This window comes from Carcharhinus amblyrhynchos, unplaced genomic scaffold (genome assembly GCF_965287045.1).
Source record: "Carcharhinus amblyrhynchos unplaced genomic scaffold, sCarAmb.v2.hapA chromosome_274, whole genome shotgun sequence".
Classification (NCBI taxonomy): Eukaryota; Metazoa; Chordata; class Chondrichthyes; order Carcharhiniformes; family Carcharhinidae; genus Carcharhinus; species Carcharhinus amblyrhynchos.
The window spans coordinates 24,934-51,233 of record NW_027650014.1 but is presented as its reverse complement, the minus strand read 5'-3'; the positions used below and the strand labels follow the sequence as shown (position 1 = coordinate 51,233).

At 48.7% G+C, this 26,300-nt stretch overlaps 1 protein-coding gene across 3 annotated transcripts in view; it reads left to right on the top strand.

Annotated features, from left to right (window-relative positions):
* Window positions 1–13,229, top strand: part of LOC145338970 (activin receptor type-1B) — a 68,908-nt gene extending 55,679 nt beyond the window's left edge. For all 3 annotated transcript variants that reach the window (XM_080183382.1, XM_080183381.1, XM_080183383.1), the window contains 4 exons: window positions 2,204–2,360; window positions 5,048–5,172; window positions 7,444–7,574; window positions 8,737–13,229. In XM_080183382.1, coding sequence (XP_080039508.1) covers window positions 2,204–2,360; window positions 5,048–5,172; window positions 7,444–7,574; window positions 8,737–8,862 — 539 coding nt within the window. In that variant the 3' untranslated portion in view covers window positions 8,863–13,229. The remainder of the gene's footprint in view (window positions 1–2,203; window positions 2,361–5,047; window positions 5,173–7,443; window positions 7,575–8,736) is intronic.
* The last annotated feature ends 13,071 nt before the right edge of the window (window positions 13,230–26,300 follow it).

Sequence of the window (26,300 nt, the reverse complement as noted above, 5' to 3'; positions counted from 1 at the left end):
ACAGCCCAATGTGCCCTAACCAGCAAGTCTCCCAGACTGTGGGAGGAAACCCACGCAGACACGGGAAGAATGTGTAATCTCCACACAGTAACTCAAGCCAGGAATTGAACCCAAGACCCTGGTGCTGTGAGGCAGCAGTGCTAACCCACTGTGCCACTCTGTTCCTCGAGCCTCTTCCTACCTCCCACATTCCATCCTGTCAAGTTATTCTCATGCATTTCTCTAGCTTTCCCTCAAATGCTTTGCCGGTTGGTAGCAAGTTCCACGTTCTGAGGTGGCACAGTGGTTGGCACTGGTGCCTCACAGCACCAGGAACCCAGGTTCAATTCCCAGCCTTGGGTCTCTGTCTGTGTGGAGATTGCGCATTCTCTGTGTCTGCGTGGGTTTCCTCCAGGTGCTCCAGTTTCCTTGCACAGTCCAGAAGACGTGCTGGTTAGGGTGGATTGGCCATGCTAAATTCTCCCTCAGTGTACCTGAACAATAGTGCGGCAACTAAGGGATTTTCACAGTAGCTTCATTGCAGTGTTAATGTAAGCCTACTTGTGACACTAATAAATAAACTTAAACACCATACAGATGTGTTGGACCGAGTGGCCTGAATCTGTGCTGTAAATTCTAAACTCTGCATTGTTATCGTGCCAACACTTAGTCCCCACCCACTGCAGTCCATGTGGTGTAGGTACACCCACAGTGCTGTTAGGGAGGGAGTTCCAGGATTTTGACCCAGTGACAGTGAAGGAACAGCCGATATATTTCCAAGTCAGGATGGTGAGTGACTTGGAGGGGAACTTGCAGGTGGTGGTGTTCCCAGGTATCTGCTGCCCTTGTCCTTCTAGATGGAAGTGGTGGTGGGTTTGGAAGGTGCTGTCTAAGGAGCCTTGGTGAGTTGCTGCAGTGCATCTTGTAGATGGTACACACGGCTGCTACTGAGCGTTGGTGGTGGAGGGAGTGAATGTTTGTGGATGGGGGGGTCAATAAAGCGGGGCTGCTTTGTCCTGGATGGTGTCGAGCTTCTTGAGTGTTGTTGGAGCTGCTCCCATCCAGGCAAGTGGGGAGTATTCCATCACACTCCTGACTTGTGCCTTGTAGATGGTGGTTAAGGGTTAACAATGGGTATGAATAGTGGGCAGCCTTTTGGTGGGGGGGGGAAGTCAGTAACTCACCTCCTGCAGGATTCCCAGCCTCTGACCGGCTCCTGTCGCTGTAGTATTTATATGGCTGGGACCCGGTTCAGTTTAGTGTCATCGATTCTGATTTCCTGCAAAACTCCTCGGGGCGTGTCAGCTGAGCAGAGAGAGGGGGAAATTTCTGAGCAGATAGCAGGGCTGAATGATGTGCGGGAGAAAATTGTCCTAAAGCAGTAGCCGCTTCCCGCAGTGGAGAATGAGCATCCGTTACCCCCGCCCCGCACCTGAAGGGAGCGATTGATCAGTAATAGCTCCTGAGGTGTATTTCCTTCCCAAAACACACACAGATCCTCTTTCACACAGGATGCGCTGTTAATGCATTTGCTGTTTGATCACCGCAAAAGCTGTTTTAAAAGCTTTTGCCTTTGTTGCTGTCAGCAGCCAGTGTCCCATCGACTGGTGTCAAAAGGTTTTGGTGCCAAAGACAGATGTCTGACTTCCTCTGGAGCCAGTCTGTTGGCTTTGAACTTGGATTTTTATAGCCAATAAGTGGGTGTTTCTCGCAGCTCCTGGCCCTTTCTGTTTTAACTAGCACTGCTCTGCAGGCAGAGTGAAGGGAGGGAGGAGAAAACTGGCAGGATGGTGGGGGGGCTGAGGGGATAATCAGCTTAACAGCAACACGCATTGGTATAGCACCTTTTGCTGGATGGAAGCATTGCTTCACAGGAGTGGACATCCCCCAAAACTGGACTCTGGCCCCATCACCTCATAGGCCAAAGTGCTGGATTGTAAGGACGATGGCATTGCTGCCAGGGACTGGGGTTTGATTCCCGGCCTTGGGTCACTGTCTGTGTGGCGTTTGCACATTCTCCCCATGTCTGCGTGGGTTTCCTCCAGGTGCTCTTGTTTCCTCCCACAATCGAAAGATTTGTAGGTTAGGGGGATTGGCCCCTTAGTGTCGGGGGTAAACGTGGGGTGATGGGGATACGGCCCTGGGTGGGATTACAGCCTGCGGGCTCGATGGGCCGAACAGCCGTCTCCTGCCCTGATTTGAATGTTGCTTTGTGTCTTTTCAGGTAAGCCTGGCATTGCCCATCGAGACTTGAAGTCCAAAAATATCTTGGTGAAGAAGAACGGCACGTGTGCGATTGCTGACCTGGGACTGGCTGTCCGGCATGATTCGCTAACTGACACCATCGACATAGCGCCCAATCAGAGAGTGGGCACAAAACGGTACCAATTCAATTGTGTTCATCCCCGCTATCTGTGTGAGCTTTGCCCGCTGACGAATAGCAAAACATCCCATTCCCCATTTTATATTTCAGTATTTGGGGAGGAAGGGGTGGTGGAGAAGACCTTTTTATTGGTGGCAGGAATTGCATTGGGCACCACATGTTGCCATGGTAACTCCTCCGTAGGCCTGACACAACGGATGGGGTGGTGAGCTATAGAAACTAGAAGTGGGAGGAGGCCACTCAGCCCTTCGAGCCTGCCCTGCCATTCATTTACGATCATGGCTGATCATCAAATTCAATATCCTGATTCTACGCACCCCCCCGCCCCCCCATATCCCTCGATCCCTTTAGCCCCAAGAGCGATATCTAATTTCTTCCTGAAATCTCTCAACGTTTTGGCCTCAACTACTTTCTGTGGGAGTGAATTCCACACATTCCCCACCCTCTGGGTGAAGAAATTTCTCCTCACCTCAGTCCTAAAAGGTTTACCCCTTATCCTCAAACTATGACCCTCTAGTTCTGGACTCCCCCACCATCGGGAACATTCTTTCTGAATCTACCCTGTCTAACCCTGTTAGAATTTTAAGTTTCTATCAGATCCCCTCTCACTCTAAACTCCAGTGAATATAATCCTAACTGACTTAGTCTCTCCTCATATGACAGATCATAAACCATCGGATTTAGAGATCTGAATGCAGTCTGGAGTTGAGGTGATGGAACCGCCTTTCGTGCGGAGAATGGGCCGTGTTGTTACCGGTGGTTATGGCCCCTATTGAACCCTGACTCTATTTTGATAACCTGTTGCTCCAAAAGGAACAAAATAATATTGGCGATAGATGAATTTGCCCAGGACTGCCAAACTGCTGAGTTTTAAGAACATAAGAAATAGGAGCAGGAGTAGGCCATCTAGCCCTTCGAGCCTGCCCCGCCATTCAATAAGATCATGGCTGATCTGTCGTGGCTCAGTTCCACATTCCCGCCCTCTCCCCATAACCCTTAATCCCCTCGCTTATCAAAAACCCATCAACCTGCGTCTTAAAAATATTTAGCGAGGCAGCCTCCACCACTTCAACGGGCAGAGAATTCCAGAGATTCACCACCCTTTGAGTGAAGAAGTTCCTCCTCAACTCAGTTCTAAACCGCCCCCCCCCTTTATCTTGAGGCTGTGCCCCCTAGTCCTACTGTCCTTTCTGAGCGGGAAGAGTCTCTCCACCTCTATCCTATCCATCCTTCTGAGTGGAGCTTTGCAAGAAGCCAGTGAGGCCTACTTTGGAGGCCTCAACCTGTATGGCCATCAGCCAATCCAAACCAATATCACTAAATACAATAACCTAGAAACGTCACAAGCTCTTGAGCTTATTTATTTCTTAAATTTTTAACCATTGCACTGCTGAAAAGTTATTGCTCCCTGAAACCAGAAATCAGGCTGATTTTAGGCCATTTGGCCCATTGAGTCTGCACCGACAACAATCCCACCCAGGCTCTATTCCAGTAACCCCACTTACTTTACTAATCCCCCTGGCACTTAAGGGGCAATTTAGCATGGTCGATCCACCTAACCTGAACATGTTTGGACACTAAGGGGCAATTTAACATGGCCAATCCATCCAACCTACACATCTTTGGAGTGCGAGTGGAAACCAGAGCACCCAGAGGAAATCCCCACCCTGGGAGAAAGTGCAGACTCCGCACGGATAGAAACAGAAAATGCTGGAAAATCTCAGCAGATTGGACGGCATCTGTGGGGAGGGAATACTAATGTGCTACCAAATAAACCTGTTGGACTTTAACCTGGTGTTGAGAGTTCTTACTGTGTTTACCCCAGTCCAACACCGGCATCTCCACATCATGGAGAGAATAGAGCCAATGTTTTGAGTCTGGATGACCCTTCATTACTCTGGTGAAGGGTCATCCAGATTCGAAATGTTGGCTTTATTCTCTCCCCACAGATGCCGTCAGACCTGCTGAGATTTTCCAGCATTTTCTGTTTTTATTTCAGATTCCAGCATCCGCAGTATTTTACTCTTATCCACACAGTCTCTGCATGTTAAAAGGGAAGTAATGTCTCTGGAGAATTTATACGAGTGATTTACTAGAATACTAAACCCAACTTGTTTAAAGCTTTATTTCAGTGTCTCAAGTAGGCTTGCATTAACACTGTAATGAAGTTACTGTGAAAATCCCCCAGTTTCCACACTCCTGTTTGGGTACACTGAGGAAGAATTTAGCATGGCCAATGTACCCTAACCAGCACGTCTTTCGGACTGTGGGAGGAAACCCACGCAGACACGGGGAGAACGTGCAGTCTCCGCAGAGTGTCACCCGAGGCTGGAATTGAACCCGGGTCCCTGGCGCTGAGGCAGCAGTGCTAACCGCTGTGCCAGCCACACCATCCTATCTTTTTACTGGAGAAAAGATCCGCAGCCTGCCCTTTCCCAAAGAATGTGACGACCCTGCCCTCGCTGCGAAAGGACATTGAAATGGGGGAGGCGCACTGTGGGCGAGACCAGCTTCTGAAGAGCTGCTTCCAATGCTTTGTGCAGCCTTCCCCACGAGGCTTGTTGCTGTTCTGACACATTTGGAAGGTCGACCATTTTTAATTTGATATTTGCATCTGTCTGGCTGTAATTTTTGTGCGTTGTGTCCTTGTTGCATTGCCGAGCTGCCTCTGTGTTCTCTTTGAAGGTACATGGCCCCCGAAGTACTGGACGAGACAATCAATATGCAACACTTCGATTCCTTCAAGTGCGCTGACATTTATGCTCTCGGTCTGGTGTACTGGGAGATTGCCCGCAGATGTTCCACAGGAGGTACTGAGCTTATGATTTGATTTATTATTGTCACGTATTGGGATACAGTAAAAAAAGTATTGTTTCTTGTGTTATTCTTCCTTCCATTCATAGAGAAGGAGAGGGTGCAGAATTTAGTGTTACAGTCACAGGGTGTAGAGAAAGATCAACTTCATGTGAGGTAAGCCCATTCAAAAGTCTGACAGCAGCAGGGAAGAAGCTGTTCTTGAGTTGGTCGGTACGTGACCTCAGATTTTTGTACCTTTTTCCGATGGAAGAAGGCGGAAGAGAGAATGTCCGGGGTGTATGGGGTCCTTGATTATGCTGGCTGCTTTTCCAAGGCAGTGGGAAGTGTAGACAGAGTCAATGGATGGGAGGCTGGTTTGAGTGATGGATTGGGCTACATTCACAACCCTTTGTAGTTCCTTGCGATCTTGGGCAGAGCAGGAGCCCATACCAAGCTGTGATACAACCAGGAAGAATGCTTTCTATGGTGCATCTATAAAAGTTGGTGTGAGTCGTAGCGGACATGCCAAATTCCCTTAGCCTTCTGAGAAAGTAGAGGCATTGGTGGGCTCTTCCCCCAGCATAGGGGAGGGGACCAGGACAGGTTAGTGATCTGGACACCTAAAAACTTGAAGCTCTTGACCATTTCTGCTTCATCCCCGTTGATGAGATAGGGACATGTTCTCCACTGGGCTTCCTGAGGTTGATGCTTAACTGAGCGATAGGCTCGTAGGGAGGTGTCATGGCACAAGACAAGTGCAGCATTAAAGAATAAAGGAGGTGAACGCTCCCTTTGTCTTATGTCCACAACATCTTTGTCAGGCTGGTTTAGCTCAGTTGGCTGGATGACTTGGTTTGTAGAATCATAGAATCCCTACAGTGCAGGAGGAGGCCATTCAGCCCATTGAGCCTGCACCACAACAATCCCACCCAGATCCTAACCCCATGTATTTACCCAGCTAGTCGCCCTGACACCAAGGGGCTGTTTACCGTGGCCAATCCCTCTAATCTACACATCTTTGGACTGGGAGGAAACCTGAGCACCCAGAGGAAACCCATGCAGACACGGGGAGACTGTCTGTGTGGACCCTGCACAGTGACCCAAGTTGGGAATCGAGCCTGGGTCCCTGGTGCTCTGAGGCAGCAGTGCTAACCACTGTGCTGCCCCATGATGCAGAGCAATGCTAACAGCGTGGGTTCGATTCCTGTACTGGCTAAAATTACTCGTGAAGGCCATCAGGGCAGGACTTACTCAGTTAATGGTAGGGCGTTGGGGAGAGTTACAGAACAAAGAGATCTCAGGGTACAGGTTCAAAGCTCCTTGAAAGTGGAGTCACAGGTGGACAGAGTGGTGAAGAAGGCATTCGGCATGCTTGGTTTCATCGGTCAGAACATTGAATACAGGAGTTGAGACGTCTTGTTGAAGTTGTACAAGACATTGGTGAGGCCACACTTGGAATACTGTGCACAGTTCTGGTCACCCTATTATAGAAAGGATATTATTAAACTAGAGAGAGTGCAGAAAAGATTTACTAGGATGCTACCAGGACTTGATGGATTGAGTTATAAGGAGAGGCTGGATAGACTGGGACTTTTTTCTCTGGAGCGTAGGAGGCTGAGAGGTGATCTTATAGAGGTTTATAAAATAATGAGGGGCACAGATCAGTTAGATAGTCAATATCTTTTCCCTCAAAGGTAGGGGAGTCTAAAACTAGAGGGCACAGGTTTAAGGTGAGAGGGGAGAGATACAGAAGTGCCCAAAGGGGCAATTTTTTCACACAGAGGGTGATGAGTGTCTGGAACAAGCTGCCAGAGGGAGTAGTAGAGGCAGGTACAGTTTTATCTTTTTTAAAAAGCATTTAGATAATTACATGGGTAATATGGGTATAGAGGGATATGGGCAAATGCAGGCAATTGGGATTAGCTTCGGGGTTTAAAAAAAAAAGGGGGTACGGACAAGATGGGCTGAAGGGCCTGTTTCCATACTGTAAACCTCTGATTCTATTCTCAACCTTGCTTCTTGCCTGAGGTGTGGTGACCCGTACCACTAGTCAGCTCTCCCCCTCAAAGGGGACAGCAGCCAATAGTCACCTGGGACTATGGTGACTTTTTAAATCCAATCTCTCCTGGGCCCCTATCATTGACCGCAGCAAATAGTGATAGGCATGTGGGCTGTTAGTCAAAATGCCAACTCTTGTTACTTCACAGAACAACTCCGAAGGTTTCATCTTTTGAGAATTTGAGGGTTCCTCCTTTTAATTGACGTTTCTTTCCCCCCCTCTGCAGGAATCCATGAAGATTATCAGCTGCCATACTTTGACCTTGTGCCCTCTGACCCCTCCATAGAGGAAATGAGGAAGGTTGTGTGTGAACAGAACCTGAGGCCAAATGTCCCCAATATTTGGCATACTCATGAGGTAAGGTGGTTTGTGTGTTTTGGGGTGGGGAGAGGGAGTTTGTAGGTACTTTGTTTGAGAGGATTCTGCTATTCTGAAAGGTCTTGGCCGTTTGAGACCCAAGCCCTCCTTTGCAGTGAGTTATTGATTCCGTTGCTATGGTGCACCAGTTCTGAGATTGGCCCTTCAACAACGGTGTGACACTGAGGGAGGGTAGGGTGCCTGAGGTGAGATGTTAAACTGAGGGGCCGTCTAACCTCCCGGATGGCTGTCAAAGATGGCACTGTTTTTCAGAAGGACAGCGGAGCTCTCCCCCAGGGCACCAACTAACATTTAACCCTCAATCCACAGAGACGCATTCTCCAGCCACCCCACTGTGGGAGTTTTATAGATTCTGTACAGTGCAGGAGAGGCCATTCAACCCATCCAGTCTGTACCAACAGCAATCCCACCTGGGCCCTATCCACGTATTTATCCTGCTAGTCCCCCCCCGGCTTTAAGGGGCAATTTACCATGGCCAATCCACCTAGCCGACACATCTTTGGACACTAAGGGGCAATTTACCAAAAGAGAAAATGCTGGAAAATCTCAGCAGGCCTGGCAGCATCTGTGGGGAGAGAAGAGAGCTGATATTTCGAGTCCAGATGACCCTTTGTCAAAGTTAAAGGTGGGAGATATTTATACTGCAGGGTGAGAGATGCTGCCAGAGTGCTGAGATTTTCCAGCATTTTCTCTTTTGGTTCCAGATTCCAGCATCCGCAGTAATTTGCTTTTATCCAAGGAACAATTTAGCACAGCCAATCCACCTACATATCCTTAGATTGTGGGGAGGAAACCCCCACAGACACGGGGAGAATGTGCAGACTCCGCACAGACAGTGACCCAAGGCTGGGAATCGAACCCAGGTCCCTGGTGCTGTGAGACAGCAGTGCTAACCCACTGGGCCACCGTGCTGCCCCAGATTACTGTGTGTAAATTAGCCGCTGTCTCCCTGGGTTACGAGAGTGACTGTGCTGTGGGCAGGCTGGAACTAGATGAGCCTGGTTGGGATTGAGTCTGGGTGGCTCTTGCCTCGAGGAAGGTGGTGGTGGGACTTTCTTGAGGAAACAAAAAAAAAGAAGGGGGCTAACTCTACACGTGGTGACACTTGCTGACCCTTGTCCACTTCCCCTTTTGAATGCAGGCACTACGTGTCATGACCAAGATCATGCGGGAGTGCTGGTACGCCAATGGCGCCGCCCGGTTGACGGCTCTCCGCATCAAGAAAGCGTTGTCGCAGCTGAGCATTCAAGAAGATGTCAAGATCTGAGGAGCCGGGGGGAAGGCAGGAGAGAGAGAAGCAGGGCGCTGCGGGGAATCGAACCTACACACCACCTGCTGCCGCTTTGGCCAAAGTCTACCTCACTACACAAAGAACCAATCCTGCTGAAGTGTTGACTGGAAGTATATCCTGTTTTATTTGGCGGGTGGGGGGGGAGGGCCAATGGGGAGGGGGAGGGTTGAGGGAAAATATAAACCAAGGCCATGATAAGTATTAGGAATTTCTTGTGGATCGTATTTTGATGAGGAAGTGGTAATTTTTTGTGACAGGAGAGGGAGCAAAGATGGCTTCCCGACATGGTGAGAGTCAGCGAATGCAAGTTGGTTTTTTTTTTGCGCCAACCTTGAAACTACTTAGCTTGTTTTGAAATTGCGACGTGTTCCTTCAACAGTGGGTCCCCCTCCCCAGCAAGGTGTTTCCTTTGTTTTTATGCATTAATGTAATTTTTTTTTAAGGAGGACGTTTCTGGTTGTACTCGAAATGGAATTGCCAACTAGGTGGGGCAGGAGAAGCCCAATTGATTGAAACCTGAGCTCTCCGATCCCTCGTCTTTTTTTTAGACTAACCGGTTTTCAGATTGTTATTTGTGGCAAGTTTTATCAACTGAAAATGCAATCTGCCGTGAAGCCTGGCTGGGTGCCTCCTCGGCTGTACGCAACACCCTTGAGTTTGTAGCGTCTGGTCACCGCCCCCCCCCCACCCCCCCCCCCCCCCCCCCCTTTCCTGTTGCCCGGGCAGTTGTATGACATGCTCACACTATTGTCCGTGTAGCTTAGCCGGGTGCGTTGTTGTCGATTTGTGGGTCGTCCCAAAATGGTGGCTGTGTGAAGAGAATGAGGCTAAATTGACTAAATTCCGAAGGGAAGTGGTTTGAGGTCGCAGGTTTGAATTGGGAACTGCGTTCAGGTATTGTGTGTCTGTCCCCTCAGCCGCCCCCCTCTGTAGTTTAGGTCCAACCACTGGCCTGGGTAAGGCGGAGGAAGCTCTTCCAAGAAGGCTAAGGTGCTGCTCCTACTCTCCCGGTGGTTGGGTAGTCAACACTCACGTGGGCCATGTTTCCGTCTTCCTCAGGGAGCTTTGGGTCCAGTAACCCTCTGAGCCGAGCCTGGGATGCCATCTGGATCAAGTCCTCCATGCCAGTTGACCCGGGTTGGCGAGGATCAGGTGTTGCAGTGCTCGTCGTCAGCCACTCGAGTCCTCCTGGGTTCCTTGAGTCTTCCTCACAGCTTGGCACTGAAGGAGGGTAGGTGGTGCGCCAGTGCTCCAATTGTATACAAGGGGCAGTTGGCACCTCCCAGAAACCTGAGGCCCATTGCTTCAGTTTGGTAAGGAAGGAAAATGGTGAACATTTTTTTGGTCTCTGCTCTGCCCCCTCCCCCTTTGTCACCCAGCCAGTTCTTTTTTGTCCCGTAACTGACCCAGCAACATTCTTTTGTGGTTGTTGATGGCTTTTTTTAACTTAATACTTCGGGAGTGGGGGGGAGAAATAATCACTAGTTGGCGGCAATTGCAAAATCTAGCATGTGAGGTGAATGTAGACTTGTTTATTGGGCTAGTTGTTCCCCAAACCCCCACCCCTGTTGAATTCACTCCAGATTTTGAAGTGTTTTAATGTACCTCATGAGAGAGGAACTGCATGGTTACTCTCCACCCTTTCTTCATGGTCCCATTTTTAGCCTCTCTTGAGAGAGTATCTTAACTCTTGTGCAGACCGAGAATTGAACCTTAAACCTGATTGAGCTGCAACACATCCGTGTATTTGCTGACTGAACCAACGCCTGACTTTTTTCAAATCAAAACACTGGCCTTGTTTCCCTAACGAAGTGTCGCTGGGCTTGTCCAGTTGTCGGCCATTTTGGAGGCACTTCAGAATCAAAACATGGCAGCTCAGTCACTCCTGATTTTGCTTTTGGAATAATGGCTGAACGGGTTTATTTTCTGACCGCCACACTGAGGGGCCTACTCTTCACCTTTCAAAGGGCACCGTTGTCATAGCGAGACCCCTCTCAACAGGCCTCAGCCGATACAATCACTGGGGAGTGAGGAGGAAATCTCCAATCAAACATCACTCTGTTACCATGGAATCCCAACAGTGCAGAAAGAGGCCATTTGGCCCATCACATGTGCACCAACAGCTATACCACCCAGGCCCTACCCCATAACCCATATATTTATGCTGTTAGTCCCCCCTGACACCGAGGGGCAATTTAGCCTGGCCAATCCACCTAACCCACACCTTTGGACTGTGGGAGGAAACCGGAGCACCTGGAGAAAACCACGCAGACATGGGGAGAACGTGCAAACTCCACACAGACAGTGACCCGAGCCGGGAGTCGAGCCCAGGTCCTTGGTGCTGAGAGGCAGCAGCGCTAACCACTGTGCCACCGTGCCTACCCACTGGGGGCAACAGTGATAAATGTGAACTTAGTGGTCCTCTGCTTTTATTGAGCCTCCCTTCTCTCCCCTGGTTGGCACAGCAGTGAGGTTGGTACACCTTCCTGAGTTGGCATGAGCGTGTAGTTAAAAAGGTTGGCCGATGCTTTACCATGGCAACTGTGCCCTTTCAGCCCCTCTGTGTGCAGGTGGTGACCTGCTGAACACATCCTGGCACTGAAGTGCCAAAGTTGATTGGCATTAACTGCACAAGGGAAGTGCTCGTTGTATTCTAGACTACTGACTTACACCTGTCTTTTTTAAAAAAAATTACCTCACGGTATGCAAATAGAAATCGTTACATTGTAAATACTTTTGTTATGATGTGAAACTTGATATTGTAGAGCTTGTGTTTTGATTTTTGACGTGCTTTAGGCCAGTTGAAGACTACTGCTGTTGTATAAACAAATAGCTTCACCGTTTTGAATATTTTTCTATGGGGCCTCCTATGCTGTTGTGGTTGGTGACGGTATTTGTAAATCTGTTTTCTTCATGCTGCTAATACGATTTCGAATGCTGCACGGCCTCAGAAACAGGGCCCACACTGCTCGATTGACTGGCCAAAGTCTTGCTGGGTGAGGTGGGCAGGCAAGCTGGCATCTGTCCACCTGCCGGGTCTGCACCACTCCTCGGCTTCTGGTGGGGGTGGGAAAGGCCTTTCGCAAATATGGCAGGAGGGCGTACTACAAAGGGGCGATTCTCATAACCCTGGCCCATCGCCCACACACCCCCAGAATGCCTGTTCCCCCTCTGTCTGCCATCTTCACACACACTACCAGAATGCCTCTTTCCTCCATCATTGCCACCCTGCAAAGACTCCACTCCCAAAATTGCCCAAGTTTCCAAAATGCTATGTGCTCCTTCCGAAGTTGCCAACATTTTAGAAACAAGGTAACACTCAGCGCATCTCCTGAAGGCGTTCTTTTATTTATTGGCTGCTGCAGTGCATGCTGGGGCCACAGAGAAGCCATATTGGCTCGTACATATTGGCATCAGCTGCTGATGGGAAGGCCTCTCGATGTTAGCCCTTCCTTTAGGAATTCATGTGGAATTGGAGTGGAGGGCAAAAGACGTGGATTTGTCACACCCAAGCCTCAGTCTGTCTGTTTGCCCAGTGCCCACACATGCAGCAGAGTTAGCAGATTGAGTTAAGTGAAGGTGGTTTAGTCCTTCTCGCCCCCTCTCCAACCTTGCATTCCAACCCTGCACGTGCCAAGTTCCAGCCGGGCACTGCGATCACCAATCACACTCTAGCCAATGGAAAAAAACACAGCCACGTTGATGCTGACCTTGGCACGCCCCAACATCCCTCATGAAGGCTCGTCATGATTGCAATGGTGACAACATGGCTACCATTTTGTCAAGAGCAAGCTCCCACAAACAGAAATGTGACCACTTGGCCTTTTTTGAGCTGTTTTATTGATGTGCGAGGGGGGTGAACGTTGGCTCAGGCACAGTTTCCTCCCGATTCTTGTTTTTTCCACACTGAATCATAGGTTGTTTTTTGTACAAGAAATCGAGGCCCCGTGTGTTTTTCCATCTAAAGATGGCACTGCCAACAGTGCAGCACTCCCTGCAGTACCGCACGGGAAGTGGAGATTATGGACTCGGGTATCTGGTGTGGGGCTTGAGCAATGCCAGTCGCTTTGCAAAAACCAGCAGCCAGACGGGCTTGTTTAAGGGCTCTTCCTGTGACTGATGCTGCTCTGACTCCACCTTCACTTTTTAAACCCTGCTAATCTGACTCGAAAGGCAACTAGGTGGCAGCTCGTCCCCAAACCGAACCCAGCAAGGTTTTGGCACGTCCCACTGGTGTATTTGAACTAACTGGAGTGTGTTTTAACTGATGTATTGCATTCTTCATGGGTTGCGATCCAACTTGTGTGTACATATTGGAAAAATAAAGCGCAATTTTTCACTTGCGTTGGGTTATTGATGTCAAAACGACTCGTGTTGTGGAGTCTCAGAATGTTGCACCATTTGAGGGAGGCCATTCAGCCAGCTGCGTCCATTCTGGCTTTCTCCAGAATGTTTATTCTTGCACAACACGCTTGGGGTTCACTAAATTTTTTCTCCCTAGAGATTCTACTTTTTGGTTCGAACACTGGCCCATCTACAAGATTGAGAGGCACGGACAGAGTGGATAGTCAGAAGCTTTTTTCCCAGGGTGGAAGAGTCAGTTCCTAGGGGGCACAGGTTTAAGGGGCGAGGTTAAAGGAGATGTACGAGGCAAGTTTTTTTACACAGAGGGTGGTGGGTGCCTGGAACTCGCTGCCAAGTGGAAGCAGACAGATACGATAGTGAGTTTTAAGGGGCGTCTGGACAAATCCATGAATAGGATGGGAATAGAGGGATATGGTCCCCGGAAGGGGAGGAGGCTTTCGTTCAGTCGGGGCAGCATGGTTGGTGCAGGCTTGGAGGGCCGAAGGGCCTGTTTCTGTGCTGTAATTTTCTTTGTTCTTTGTTCACTGCTGGTTACACAGCCCAGCTCGATGTTAACCTGCAGTCAGTGGCACAGTGGTTAGCACCACTGCCTCTCAGCGCCAGGGACCTGGGTTCAGTTCCCAGCTTGGGTCACTGTCTGTGTGGAGTTTGCACATTCTCCCTGTATCTGCGTGGGTTTCCTCCCACAGTCTGAAAGACATGCTGGTTGAGGGTGCATTGGCTGTGCTAAATTTTCCCTTAGTCCTTGAACAGGAGTGTGGCAACTGGGGGATTTTTGCAGTAACTTCATTGCAGTGTTAATGTAAGCTTACTTGTGACACTAATACATAAATGTTAGTTCAGTTATGGAAACCTGGTTGGTATAGACGAGTTGGGCCGAAGGGCCTGTTTCCTGCTGGATATCTCTCTGATGAAGTTGCTCTCTCTGGTTTAGGCTGCTTCACCCACCTCCAATCTTCTCACTGAGTGAGTTGTTTTCTCTCAGTAAGAGTTTGAGATTAATGATTCAGTTTGCTGAGGTAAGCAATGCCATGCCAAGGGTTGTTTATGATGTCAAGCGGGCTTTGTAATTTAAGAGCCTAAGAGAAATAGTATTTCTCATCAAGCCATTGCATGCATTGTATCAAATGTAATATCTCCAGAAAGTGCTGCATATTTCCACTGCCGACAGCTGTACAAGTTAAAAGGAGAAGGGTATCGAATGTCAGCCCTGGCTTCCATCTTGTCAGGCGCTGCTGGCCTAGTGCCAGCACCAAGGCAATGTTTCTGATTCTGAAACTGGCAAAACCCTGCAGCCACTGGCAACCTGCAATAAAGGCCGGAACGCGCTGGAACTTTTCAACCGGTCTGGGAGCAGCTGCCGGGAGAGAGAATGGGTTAAAGTTTCACCTCACCAGGCTGACTCTGGAGAGAGTGGGACTGATGTACAAGTCATGGAAACACTACAGTCCAGAAGGAGGCCATTTGGCCCATTGAGTGTGCACCAACAGTAATCCAACCCAGATCCTATCCCCATATATTTGGCCCATTAATTCCTTGAACCTATGCATTCCAGGGCAATTTAGCACGGCCAATCCACCCTAACCTACACATCTTTGGACACTAAGGGACAATTTAGCACGGCCAATCCACCTAACCTACACATCTTTGGACACTAAGGGACAATTTAGCACGGCCAATCCACCCTAACCTACACATCTTTGGACACTAAGGGACAATTGAGCATAGCCAATCCACCCTAACCTACACATCTTTTACTGTGGGAGGAAACCTGAGCACCTGGTGGAAACCCACGCAGACATGGGGAGCATGTGCAGACTGTACCAACAATGACCCAAGCCAGGAATTGAATCTGTGTCCCTGATGCTGTGGGGCAGCAGTACCAACCGCTGTACCACTCCTCAATTTCAAGTTGGAAGCACACCCATTTTATAACAGGTACTTGCAGATGACTGGCTGGTGCCCTGCCCTCAGACTATGCCCTAGGGAGGAAGGGGAGAGGAAGGGAGGTGCGTGGGAACTGGAAAGATATTAAGCCTGAGTAACAAACAAGCTGTTGTTTTTCCCCCCCTCCTAAGCCAAACAGAGTCATCTCGTCATGTTGCCGCTGTATGTTCTCGACCCAGTTCAGGTTGGAGCAAACATTCCCAACACACCCAACCCTGTCTACATGTAGGAACAATGGGTATATACAAATAGAGTCATCAAACAGAACAGGGCCCTGGGCAATGCACCACAGTGAAAGCAATACCTTCATGTCACAACACATCCTCACTTCGAGAACTGCTTACAGGTGGATTTAGCGCCAAAGCAAGTGTGCCTCTTTTCCAAAGTGCTTGCATGTGTGTGTGGTTCTGTGTTTGTTTGCCAGATGTGGGGTTCCCCCGGGTGCAGGCGGTGGAAAAAAGCAGCAATTCATCCACTTCAGTCATGTCTTTGATTTGATTTATTATTGTCACGTATTGGGATACAGTGACAAGTATTGTTTCTTGCACGCTATATAGACAAAGCATACTGTTCATAGAACATAAGAACATAAGGAATAGGAGCAGGAGTAGGCCATCTAGCCCTTCGAGCCTGCCCCGCCATTCAATAAGATCATGGCTGATCTGTCGTGTCTCAGTTCCACATTCCCGCCCTCTCCCCATAACCCTTAATCCCCTCTCTTATCAAAAACCCATCAACCCGCATCTTAAAAATATTTAGCGAGGCAGCCTCCACCACTTCAACGGGCAGAGAATTCCAGAGATTCACCACCCTTTGAGTGAAGAAGTTCCTCCTCAACTCCGTTCTAAACCGCACCCCCTTTATCTTGAGGCTGTGCCCCCTAGTCCTACTGTCCTTTCTGAGCGGGAAGAGCCTCTCCACCTCTATCCTATCCATCCCATTCATCATCTTATATGTCTCAATGAGATCTCCCCTCATTCTTCTAAACTCTAACGAGTACAAGCCTAGTTTATTCAGCCTCTCCTCATAGCTCAACCCCCTCAACTCCGGTATCAGCCTAGTAAACCTCCTCTGCACTCCCTCCAAGGCCAAAATATCCTTGCATAAGTGCGGCGACCAAAGCTGCACACAGTACTCCAGCTGCGGCCTCACCAGTACCCTATACAGCCGCAGCAAGACCTCCCTACTTTTATATTCAATCCCCCTCGCTATGGAGGCCAGCATCCCATTCGCCTTCCTGACCACCTGCTGCACCTGCAGGCTGGGCTTTTGCGACTCATGCACAAGGACCCCGAGGTCCCTCTGCACCGTCGCCTGCTGCAGTTTTTCGCCACGTAAGTAATAGTCCTTCCTACCATTATTCCTACCAAAGTGGACCACCTCACACTTGCCAACATTAAATTCCATTTGCCAGTTCCTGGCCCATTCACCCAGCCTATCTAGATCCTTCTGCAGACTCTCCACATCCTCCGCACAATTTGCCGGAGAAGGAGAGAATGCAGAATATAATGTTACACTTACAGGGTGTAGAGAAAGATCAGCTTAATATTTGATTTATTATTGTCACATGTATTGGGATACAGTGAAAAGTATTGTTTCTTGTGCAGTGCAGAATTGCCATTTGGCCCATCGAGCCTGTACCAGCAAAAACCTGACCCAGGCCCTATTCCCATAACCCCATATATTTATCCTGCTAATCCCTATACCTGCACATCCTGGGACACTAAGAGGCAATGTAGCATAGCCCATCCACCTAACCTACATATCTTTGGACAGTGGGAGGGAATGCACGCAGACATGGGGAGAATGTGCAGACTCCACACACAGACAGTGACCCCAGCTGGGAATCGATTCTGGCTTCCTGGCCTTGTGAGGCAGCAGTGCTAACCACCGTGCTGCCCTTGGGCAAAGCATACTGTTCATAGATAAGGAAAGGAGAGAGTGCAGAATATAGTGTTACAGTCACAGCTAGGGTGTGGAGAAAGATCAACTTAATGCAAGGTAGGTCCATTCAAAAGTCTGACAGCAGCAGGGAAGAAGCTGTTCTTGAGTCGGTCGGTACGGGACCTCAGACTTTTGTATCTTTTTCCTGTTGGAGGAAGGTGGAAGAGAGAATGTCCGGGGTGTGTGGGGTCCTTAATTATACTGGCTGCTTTTCCCCGAGGCAGCGGGAAGTGTAGACGGAGTCAATGGATGGGAGGTTGGTTTGAGTGATGGATTGGGCTACGTTCACGACCTCTTGTAGTTCCTTATGGTCTTGGGCAGAGCAGGAGCCCATACCAAGCTGTGATACAACCAGAAAGAATGCTTTCTATGGTGTATCTGGAAAAGTTGGTGAGAGGTGTGGCGGACATGCCGAACTTCCTTTTTATGTCTTTTCGTGTGTTGTCAGTTGCCAACATAGTCAATCCACCCTAACCTGCACATCTTTGGACACTAAGGGACAATTTAGCACGGCCAATCCACCCTAACCTGCACATCTTTGGACTGTGGGAGGAAACCAGAGCACCCGGAGGAAACCCACGCAGACATGGGGAGAATGTACAAACTCCACACAGACAGTGACCCGAGCTGGGAATCGAACCCGGGTCCCTGGAGCTGTGAGTCAGTAGTGCTAACCCACTGTGCCACCCCAAATCCAAGGAACAAGATCTTCTGTGGCCTGCGAAACACCAGCTTCTTGCAGGGTTGGGGCAATGGACTAGATTTGCATCACGATCCAGAAATTAAATAACACATCCTGCAAACACCTTCCATGGTCGTCAAGTCCCGCGGTTACATTTGAGCCCTGAAGCTTTGGCATGTTGGCTGATTCGAAAATGGCCTCACGGGTCACTCAGTTTAAGTAATTAGGGACAGGAAGTGAATGCAAGTTTTGCCAGCGATGCCCACCTCCCATGAAGAAAGGACACGGGTCGGAATCTTTCCACCGTGCACACCAGCAGGATTTTCCCATCCCGCCGCAGTGAACGGAGATTTGGCTGGCCGCCAAATTCTCCAACCCTGGAGAACAGCCTGTAAGATCGTGCCTGAAGGCCAGAATTCTCCTACGTCGTACGGCCTGTGACCACTGCCAGCAGGAATGGAGAATTTGGGGTTCGGCCAATACTCCATTCACAGCAGCGGGACTGGAGAATCCCAGCCGGGCCGGGGTGGGTGGTGGGAGGTCAGAGAATCTCAGCCGAGGCCTCGGTTTAACAGCTCAAATGGCAATGCGGCACTCCCTCAGCACTGCACTGCAGTGCCAGCCTACTTGAAATGTTTTGTGTAGGGTTTGAACCCTGCCGTAGGGTATTTTGAAGTGGATAGGTACTGTCCTCACCTACAGCCAATACAAAACTCACAAGGTAGATATCTCTGTATAAAGACGTAACATTTATTTAATACAAAAACACAACAAGCAGTTGCTCGGAGATGCCCAAAAGGGTTAAGCAATTCTGGAATGGGGCCACAGAACCTCTCCAATGAATTTAACATGTACAATCAAAAACAAATCAATTATAGAATTTCTTACCGATCGTTCCTGCCTCATTTTAGTTCAAAATCAATTACATTTAGTACACATACATCAATAATAATCCATGACTTATATCTCAGCCAATTGCATTTGCCATCTAGCATAATGATTTTTGATTTGTCTGTTCCATCGGGACACTAACTCCCATCTCGCCTGAACTCTCATCCTTGTTGCTAAAAACTATCATCATCAAGGTCAAAGTGAACATTCCCACTTCCAAGTTGAATAGACATGTGATCCTGCATCCAGATACGTATCTATTCTATATCTAGACAATGAATGCCTTTGTTTATGAAGTTGCAAAATATGTTCACCAGAAATGTCCTGATATGAATCCTGCTAACTACCGGAGTTCCCAGGCTCTGAATTCTTCACATTTTTATTGTCTCGTGTATTGGGATACAGTGAAAAGTATTGTTTCTTGTGCACTATACAGACAAAGCATACCATTCATAGAGAAGGAAAGAAGATGCAGAATGTAGTGTTACAGTCAGAGCTAGGGTGTAGAGAAAGATCAACTTAATATTTGATTTGATTTATTGTTGTTACATGTATTGGGATATTGTGAAAAGTATTGTTTCTTGCACGCTATACAGACAAAGCATACTGTTCATAGAGTACATAGGGGAGAAGGAAAGGAGAGGGTGCAGAATGTAGTGTTACAGTCACAGCTAGGGTGTAGAGAAAGATCAACTTAATGCGAGGTAGGTCCATTCAAAAGTCTGACAGCAGCAGGGAAGAAACTGTTCTTGAGTCGGTCGGTACGGGACCTCAGACTTTTGTATCTTTTTCCCGACGGAAGAAGGCGGAAGAGAGAATGTCCGGGGTGTGTGGGGTCCTTAATTATGCTGACTGCTTTTCCAAGGCAGTGGGAAGTGTAGACAGAGTCAACGGATGGGAGGCTGGTTTGTGTGATGGATTGGGCTATGTTCACGACCTTTTGTAGTTTCTTGTGGTCTTAGGCAGAGCAGGAGCCCATACCAAGCTGTGATACAACCAGAAAGAATGCTTATGATGCATCTGTAAAAGCTGGTGAGAGTTGTAGCTGACAAGCCAAATTTCCTTAGCCTTCTGAGAAAGTAGAGGCATTGGTGGGGCTTTCTTAACTATAGTGTCGGCGTGGGGGCGTGGGGGGTGGTGGGGGCGGGGGGGGGAGGGGGGGGGCGCAGAGAGACCAGGACAGGATGCTGGTGATCTGGCAAGCTTAAACACTTGAAGCTCTCGACCCTTTCTACTTTGTCCCCATTGATGTAGACAGGGACAAGTTCTCCACTACGCTTCCTGAAGTCGAAGCTTTGCCATCATGCCTTGCGGCGAGCTGCTTTTGACTGACGTGAACAATGATTCATACAATAGTTAAAATACATTTAAAAAATCTCGGCAATACAGTTTGAAATCATAATTACTTGATTCTATTACTGCATTTATACATGTGTGTAAACCATTTGCCTCATTAGCTTATTAACTTTGTTTCAAGACTGATTTAACCCCTTAGTGTCAGGTTCTATCTAAAACCTTAGGAGCGGATTCATGACTTCCCCCTTCAAACTCCCGCGCCGTTGACTTCGGGATCAAGAGTGAGTCAAGGCAGCCGCTCCAAAGCAAAGAAGGGGTTTGGCAAATGTTTTTTTATAATCTCTCGCTGTCACTTTGGACGCTGCGGGTTTATTTTCAGAGCTCTAACCGCAAGTCACGAGTAATGTCGGGAACTTCTTAATCTGTGTCGTTCCATGCACAGGGCCAACGGAACCCTCCGGAATTTTAAATCGGACCTGATGCAGACTCTTGTCCTGGTCTTTCGTGGATTCCCAAGCAGCATCAAATTTTGTGAAGTTTAAAATAAATCCACCAGGGGGCAGGCTTTCACTGCTTTTAGAAATTTACTCGCCGCCCAGCTTGGGCTTTCACACAAGCCTCAAATCCCAGCTCTCAACCTGGAGCAGCTTCCACACAGCTCCGTCTCTGTGCCACCCCCACTCGCCAACTGCTGAGCCAACACCCTGAGCTGGGCAACCCGCTGCTTATCCAGCCTAACTTTGTCAAAACCCAAACACTCCACTCCCACTGGCACGTAGTAAGTAAAAACAGAATTGTTACAGTGCAGGAGGAGGCCATTCGGCCCACCGTGTCTGTGCTGGTTGTCTCAAGGAACCCCTCCCCTGCCTTTTCCCTGCAGTCTACACGTTTGTACCTTTCAGAGAATGATCCGATTCGCTTTGGAAAGCCTTTATTGGGGTGGCACGGTGGCACAGCAGTTGGCGCTGCTGCCTCACAGTGCCAGGGACCCGGGTTCAATTCCAGCCTCGGGTCACTGTCTGTGTGGAGACTGCACATTCTCCCCATGTCTGTGTGGGTTTCCTCCGGGTGCTCTGGTTTCCTCCCACAGTCCAAAGATGTGTAGGTTAGGTGGATTGGCCATGCTAAATTGCCCCTTAGTATCCAAAGATGTGTAGGTTAGGTGGATTGGCCATGCTAAATTGCCCCTTAGTGTCCAAAGATGTGCAGGTTAGGGTGGATTGGCCATGCTAAATTGCCCCTTAGTGTCCAAAGATGTGTAGGTTAGGGTGGATTGGCCGTGCTAAATTGTCCCTTAGTGTCCAAAGATGTGTAGGTTAGGGGGATTGGCCATGCTAAATTGTCCCTTAGTGTCCAAAGATGTGCAGGTTAGGTGGATTGGCCATGCTAAATTGCCCCTTAGTGTCCAAAGATGTGTAGGTTAGGTGGATTGGCCATGCTAAATTGTCCTTTAGTGTCCAAAGATGTGCAGGTTAGGTGGATTGGCCGTGCTAAATTGTCCCTTAGTGTCCAAAGATATGTAGGTTAGGGTGGATTGGCCATGCTAAATTGCCCCTTAGTGTCCAAAGATGTGTAGGTTAGGTGGATTGGCCATGCTAAATTGTCCCTTAGTGTCCAAAGATGTGCAGGTTAGGTGGATTGGCCATGCTAAATTGTCCCTTAGTGTCCAAAGATGTGTAGGTTAGGGTGGATTGGCCATGCTAAATTGCCCCTTAGTGTCCAAAGATGTGTAGGTTAGGGTGGATTGGCCATGCTAAATTGCCCCTTTGTGTCAGTGGGATTAGTGGGGTAAATATGTGGTTACGGGGATAGGGCCTAAGTGGGATTGTGGGTCGCACAGCCTCAATGGGCCGAATGGCCTCTTTCTGCACTGTAGGCATTGTATAATTCTCTGACCCTGCCTCCACCACACTCTTAGCCAGCTCATTCCAGATCCGAACCATTCACTGTGTGAAAGAATGTTTCCTTCTGTTGTTATTGCTTCTTTCTCAAATTATCTCCAATCTATAATTGCAGGGGCTCTGACCCAAATTTTTGAATTCCGCTCTGGCCATGGGAGAGGTGCCAATCGGCTGGAGAACAACTAATGTGGTTCCGCTCTTTAAGAAGAGATAAGCCAGGGAGCTACAGAGCGGTGAGTCTCACGTCAGTGGTCGGGAAACGACTGGAGAAGGAGAGAATCTATCTCCACTTGGAGAGTCAGAGGGACAAGAAGATATAGGCAGAATGGTGAAATGGCAGAGGGAATTTAACCCTGAAAAGTGTGAGGTGATACACTTTGGAAGGAGTAATTTGACAAGGAGATACCCAGTGAATAGTGGGACACCAGGAAGTTCTGTGGAATAAAGGGTCCTTGGCATATTTGTCCACAGATCTCTGAAGGCAAAAGGGCAGGTTAGTAGGGTGGTGAAAAAGGCAGATGGGACACTCGCCTTTATCAATCGTGTGTCGGGAAAGAGTTACCCCCAGGCTCTCATACCATCGCAGTTACTGATCTCCAAAGAGAGGGGGGTGGTTTTGCGAGCTGGATAGCAGTGAAAAAGGCGGATGGGACACTCACCTTTATCAATCGTGGCATAGATTACAAAAGCAGGGAGGTCATGTTGGAGTTGTGTAGAACTTTGGTGAGGCCACAGCTGGAGCACTGTGTGTAGTTCTGGTCGCCACATTATAGGGAGGATGTGATTGCACTGGAGGGGGTGCAGAGGAGATTCACCAGGATGCTGCCTGGGATGGTTATAAAGGGAGGTTGGACAGGCTTGGGTTGTTTTCTCTGGAGCAGAGAAGACTGAGGGGCGACCTGATCGAGGTGTACAAGATTCTGAGGGACAGAGTGGATAGGGAGCAGCTGTTCCCCTTAGTTGAAGGGTCAGTCTCGAGGGGACACAGGTTCAAGGTGAGGGGCAGGAGGTTTAGGGGGGAATTTGAGGGAGAACCTTTTTACCCAGAGGGTGGTGACGGTCTGGAATGTGCTGCCTGGGGTGGAGGGGGCCTCACATCCTTTATAAAGTATCTGGATGAGCACTTGGCACGTCAGAACATTCAGGGCTATGGGCTGGTAAGTGGGATTCGGGGGCAATTTAGCACGGCCAATCCACCCTAACCTACACATCTTTGGACACTAAGGGACAATTTAGCATGGCCAATCCACCCTAACCTACACATCTTTGGACACTAAGGGACAATTTAACATGGCCAATCCACCCTAACCTACACATCTTTGGACACTAAGGGGCAATTTAGCATGGCCAATCCACCCTAACCTGCACATCTTTGGACGCTAAGGGACAATTTAGCATCGCCAATCCACCTAACCTACACATCTTTGGACACTAAGGGACAATTTAGCATCGCCAATCCACCTAACCTACACATCTTTGGACACTAAGGGACAATTTAGCATGGCCAATCCACCCTAACCTACACATCTTTGGACACTAAGGGACAATTTAGCATGGCCAATCCACCCTAACCTACACATCTTTGGACTGTGGGAGGAAACTGGAGCACCTGGACATGAGGAGACATGGGGAGAATGTGTAGACTCCGCACAGACAGTGACCCAAGCCAGGAATTGAACCCGGGTCCCTGGCACTGTGAGGCCGCAGTGCTAACCAGTGCTGAGGAAGGTGAAGGAAATCTGTCCGGTTAACACTTATTGCGCTCACACCTGAACTCCGAGTGAAGTTTGTGTCCCTACGTAACCTGCATGGGAGGCTCGTTACAACTGACTGTCAGCCTTTGTGAAGAGGAGGTCCGAGATCTCGCGTTCCTGTGAGCTTGCTTCTGTCTCCCGAGTGTCCTCGTCTTTGTGCCCCAAATAGAACCCAGCGCACTGCCAACAGAGAGGGAAAATATGCCAAGAAACTGAGAGAACACTGCTCGAATGCTGATCATTGGCAACGCTGGCAAAAAATTACATCAAATCTGAGTTTGTTGTGATGGTAATGTTCCACAGACCATTTATTGAGTGGGAGAATTGAAATATGACACAGATGGTTTGACTAAAAGCAGAGATGAACTCACCTAAACCGTATCAAAGCAGCTATCTCGAAATCTGGCCCCATCCCCTTGCAATGACACTAAGCCCTCACTGTAGCATAAATGCACCATCTCCTCTAGACCATTCCTAACCACCCTGTCCTGTGTTTAGTGCGATAGATTTCCAAAAGGGGGGAAGGAAGGTTTAAGGACAATATAGCATGGCTGACTCAATTCAGTTGGAGGCGCGGTGGCATTGTGGTTGGCACGGCTGCCTCACAGCGCCAGGGAACTGGTTAGATCCCAGCTTGGGTCACTGTCTGTGTGGAGTCTGCACTTTCTCCCAGTGTCTGCTGGGTTTCCTCCAGGTGCTCCGGTTTCCTCCCACAGTCCAAAGGACATGCTGGTTAGGGTGGATTGTAAAAAGTCTGACAAATTGCCCCTTAGTCTCCAAAGATGTGTAGGTTAGGTGGATTGGCCATGCTAAATTGTCCCTTAGTGTCCCAAAGATGTGTAGGTTAGGGTGGATTGGCCATGCTAAATTGTCCCTTAGTGTCCCAAAGATGTGTAGGTTAGGGTGGATTGGCCATGCTAAATTGTCCCTTAGTGTCCAAAGATGTGTAGGTTAGGGTGGATTGGCCATGCTAAGTTGTCCCTTAGTGTCCAAAGATGTGTAGGTTAGGGTGGATTGGCCATGCTAAATTGTCCCTTAGTGTCCAAAGATGTGCAGGTTAGGGTGGATTGGCCATGCTAAATTGTCCCTTAGTGTCCAAAGATGTGTAGGTTAGGGTGGATTGGCCATGCTAAGTTGTCCCTTAGTGTCCAAAGATGTGTAGGTTAGGGTGGATTGGCCATGCTAAATTGTCCCTTAGTGTCCAAAGATGTGTAGGTTAGGGTGGATTGGCCATGCTAAATTGTCCCTTAGTGTCCAAAGATGTGCAGGTTAGGGTGGATTGGCCATGCTAAGTTGTCCCTTAGTGTCCAAAGATGTGTAGGTTAGGGTGGATTGGCCATGCTAAATTGTCCCTTAGTGTCCAAAGATGTGCAGGTTAGGGTGGATTGGCCATGCTAAATTGTCCCTTAGTGTCCCAAAGATGTGTAGGTTAGGTGGATTGGCCGTGCTAAATTGTCCCTTAGTGTCCAAAGATGTGTAGGTTAGGTGGATTGGCCATGCTAAATTGTCCCTTAGTGTCCAAAGATGTGCAGGTTAGGGTGGATTGGCCATGTTAAATTGTCCCTTAGTGTCCCAAAGATGTGTAGGTTAGGGTGGATTGGCCATGCTAAATTGTCCCTTAGTGTCCAAAGATGTGCAGGTTAGGGTGGATTGGCCATGTTAAATTGTCCCTTAGTGTCCCAAAGATGTGCAGGTTAGGGTGGATTGGCCGTGCTAAATTGTCCCTTAGTGTCCCAAAGATGTGTAGGTTAGGGTGGATTGGCCATGCTAAATTGTCCCTTAGTGTCCAAAGATGTGTAGGTTAGGGTGGATTGGCCATGCTAAATTGCCCTTAGTGTCCAAAGATGTGTAGGTTAGGTGGATTGGCCGTGCTAAATTGTCCCTTAGTGTCCCAAAGATGTGTAGGTTAGGGTGGATTGGCCATGCTAAATTGTCCCTTAGTGTCCCAAAGATGTGTAGGTTAGGGTGGATTGGCCATGCTAAATTGTCCCTTAGTGTCCCAAAGATGTGTAGGTTAGGGTGGATTGGCCAGGGTAAAATTATGGGGATGGGACAGAGTGAAGGCCTGGGTGGGATGCTTTGTCAGAGAATCAGTGCAGGCTTGATGAGCCAAATGGCCTCCTTCTGCAATGTACGGATTCTATTGTTCATCTGGTTCGATGGTCTTGAAGGAGGAAAGAGAGATAGAGGGGGCAAAAATGTCAACATCTATGGCAGAGGCCGCATGCGGCCTTTCTGAGTGCGGCCCCCATGAGACATTGTGTTGACCGTTGCCCCATTCCGCTGATTCCCGTCCGTGTAGTTTTTTTCCTGCCGGTGTGACTGAAGTGATTCGTACGTAAAGCAAGGGTAAGTGAAGTGAGGTGTCTGCTGATTCCACACAACATTGAGTGTGAGAGCCGTGCGCTCCCTCTGTGTCCAAAGTATCAATAATTCTTCTGTTTTTACCATTGTGAGTTGATGACAGTTCCATTAATATAGAAATGATAACGCATTTTCTATAACTCGTTCTGGAATATTCAGCGTGGATTAAACATATTGAATCTTATTCATGGAGACACGGTTAGTGAGCAAGCCCGGTTTCAATCTCACGGCCACTGAGATGGAGGAGGGTCACCCACACAGCCCATTCAC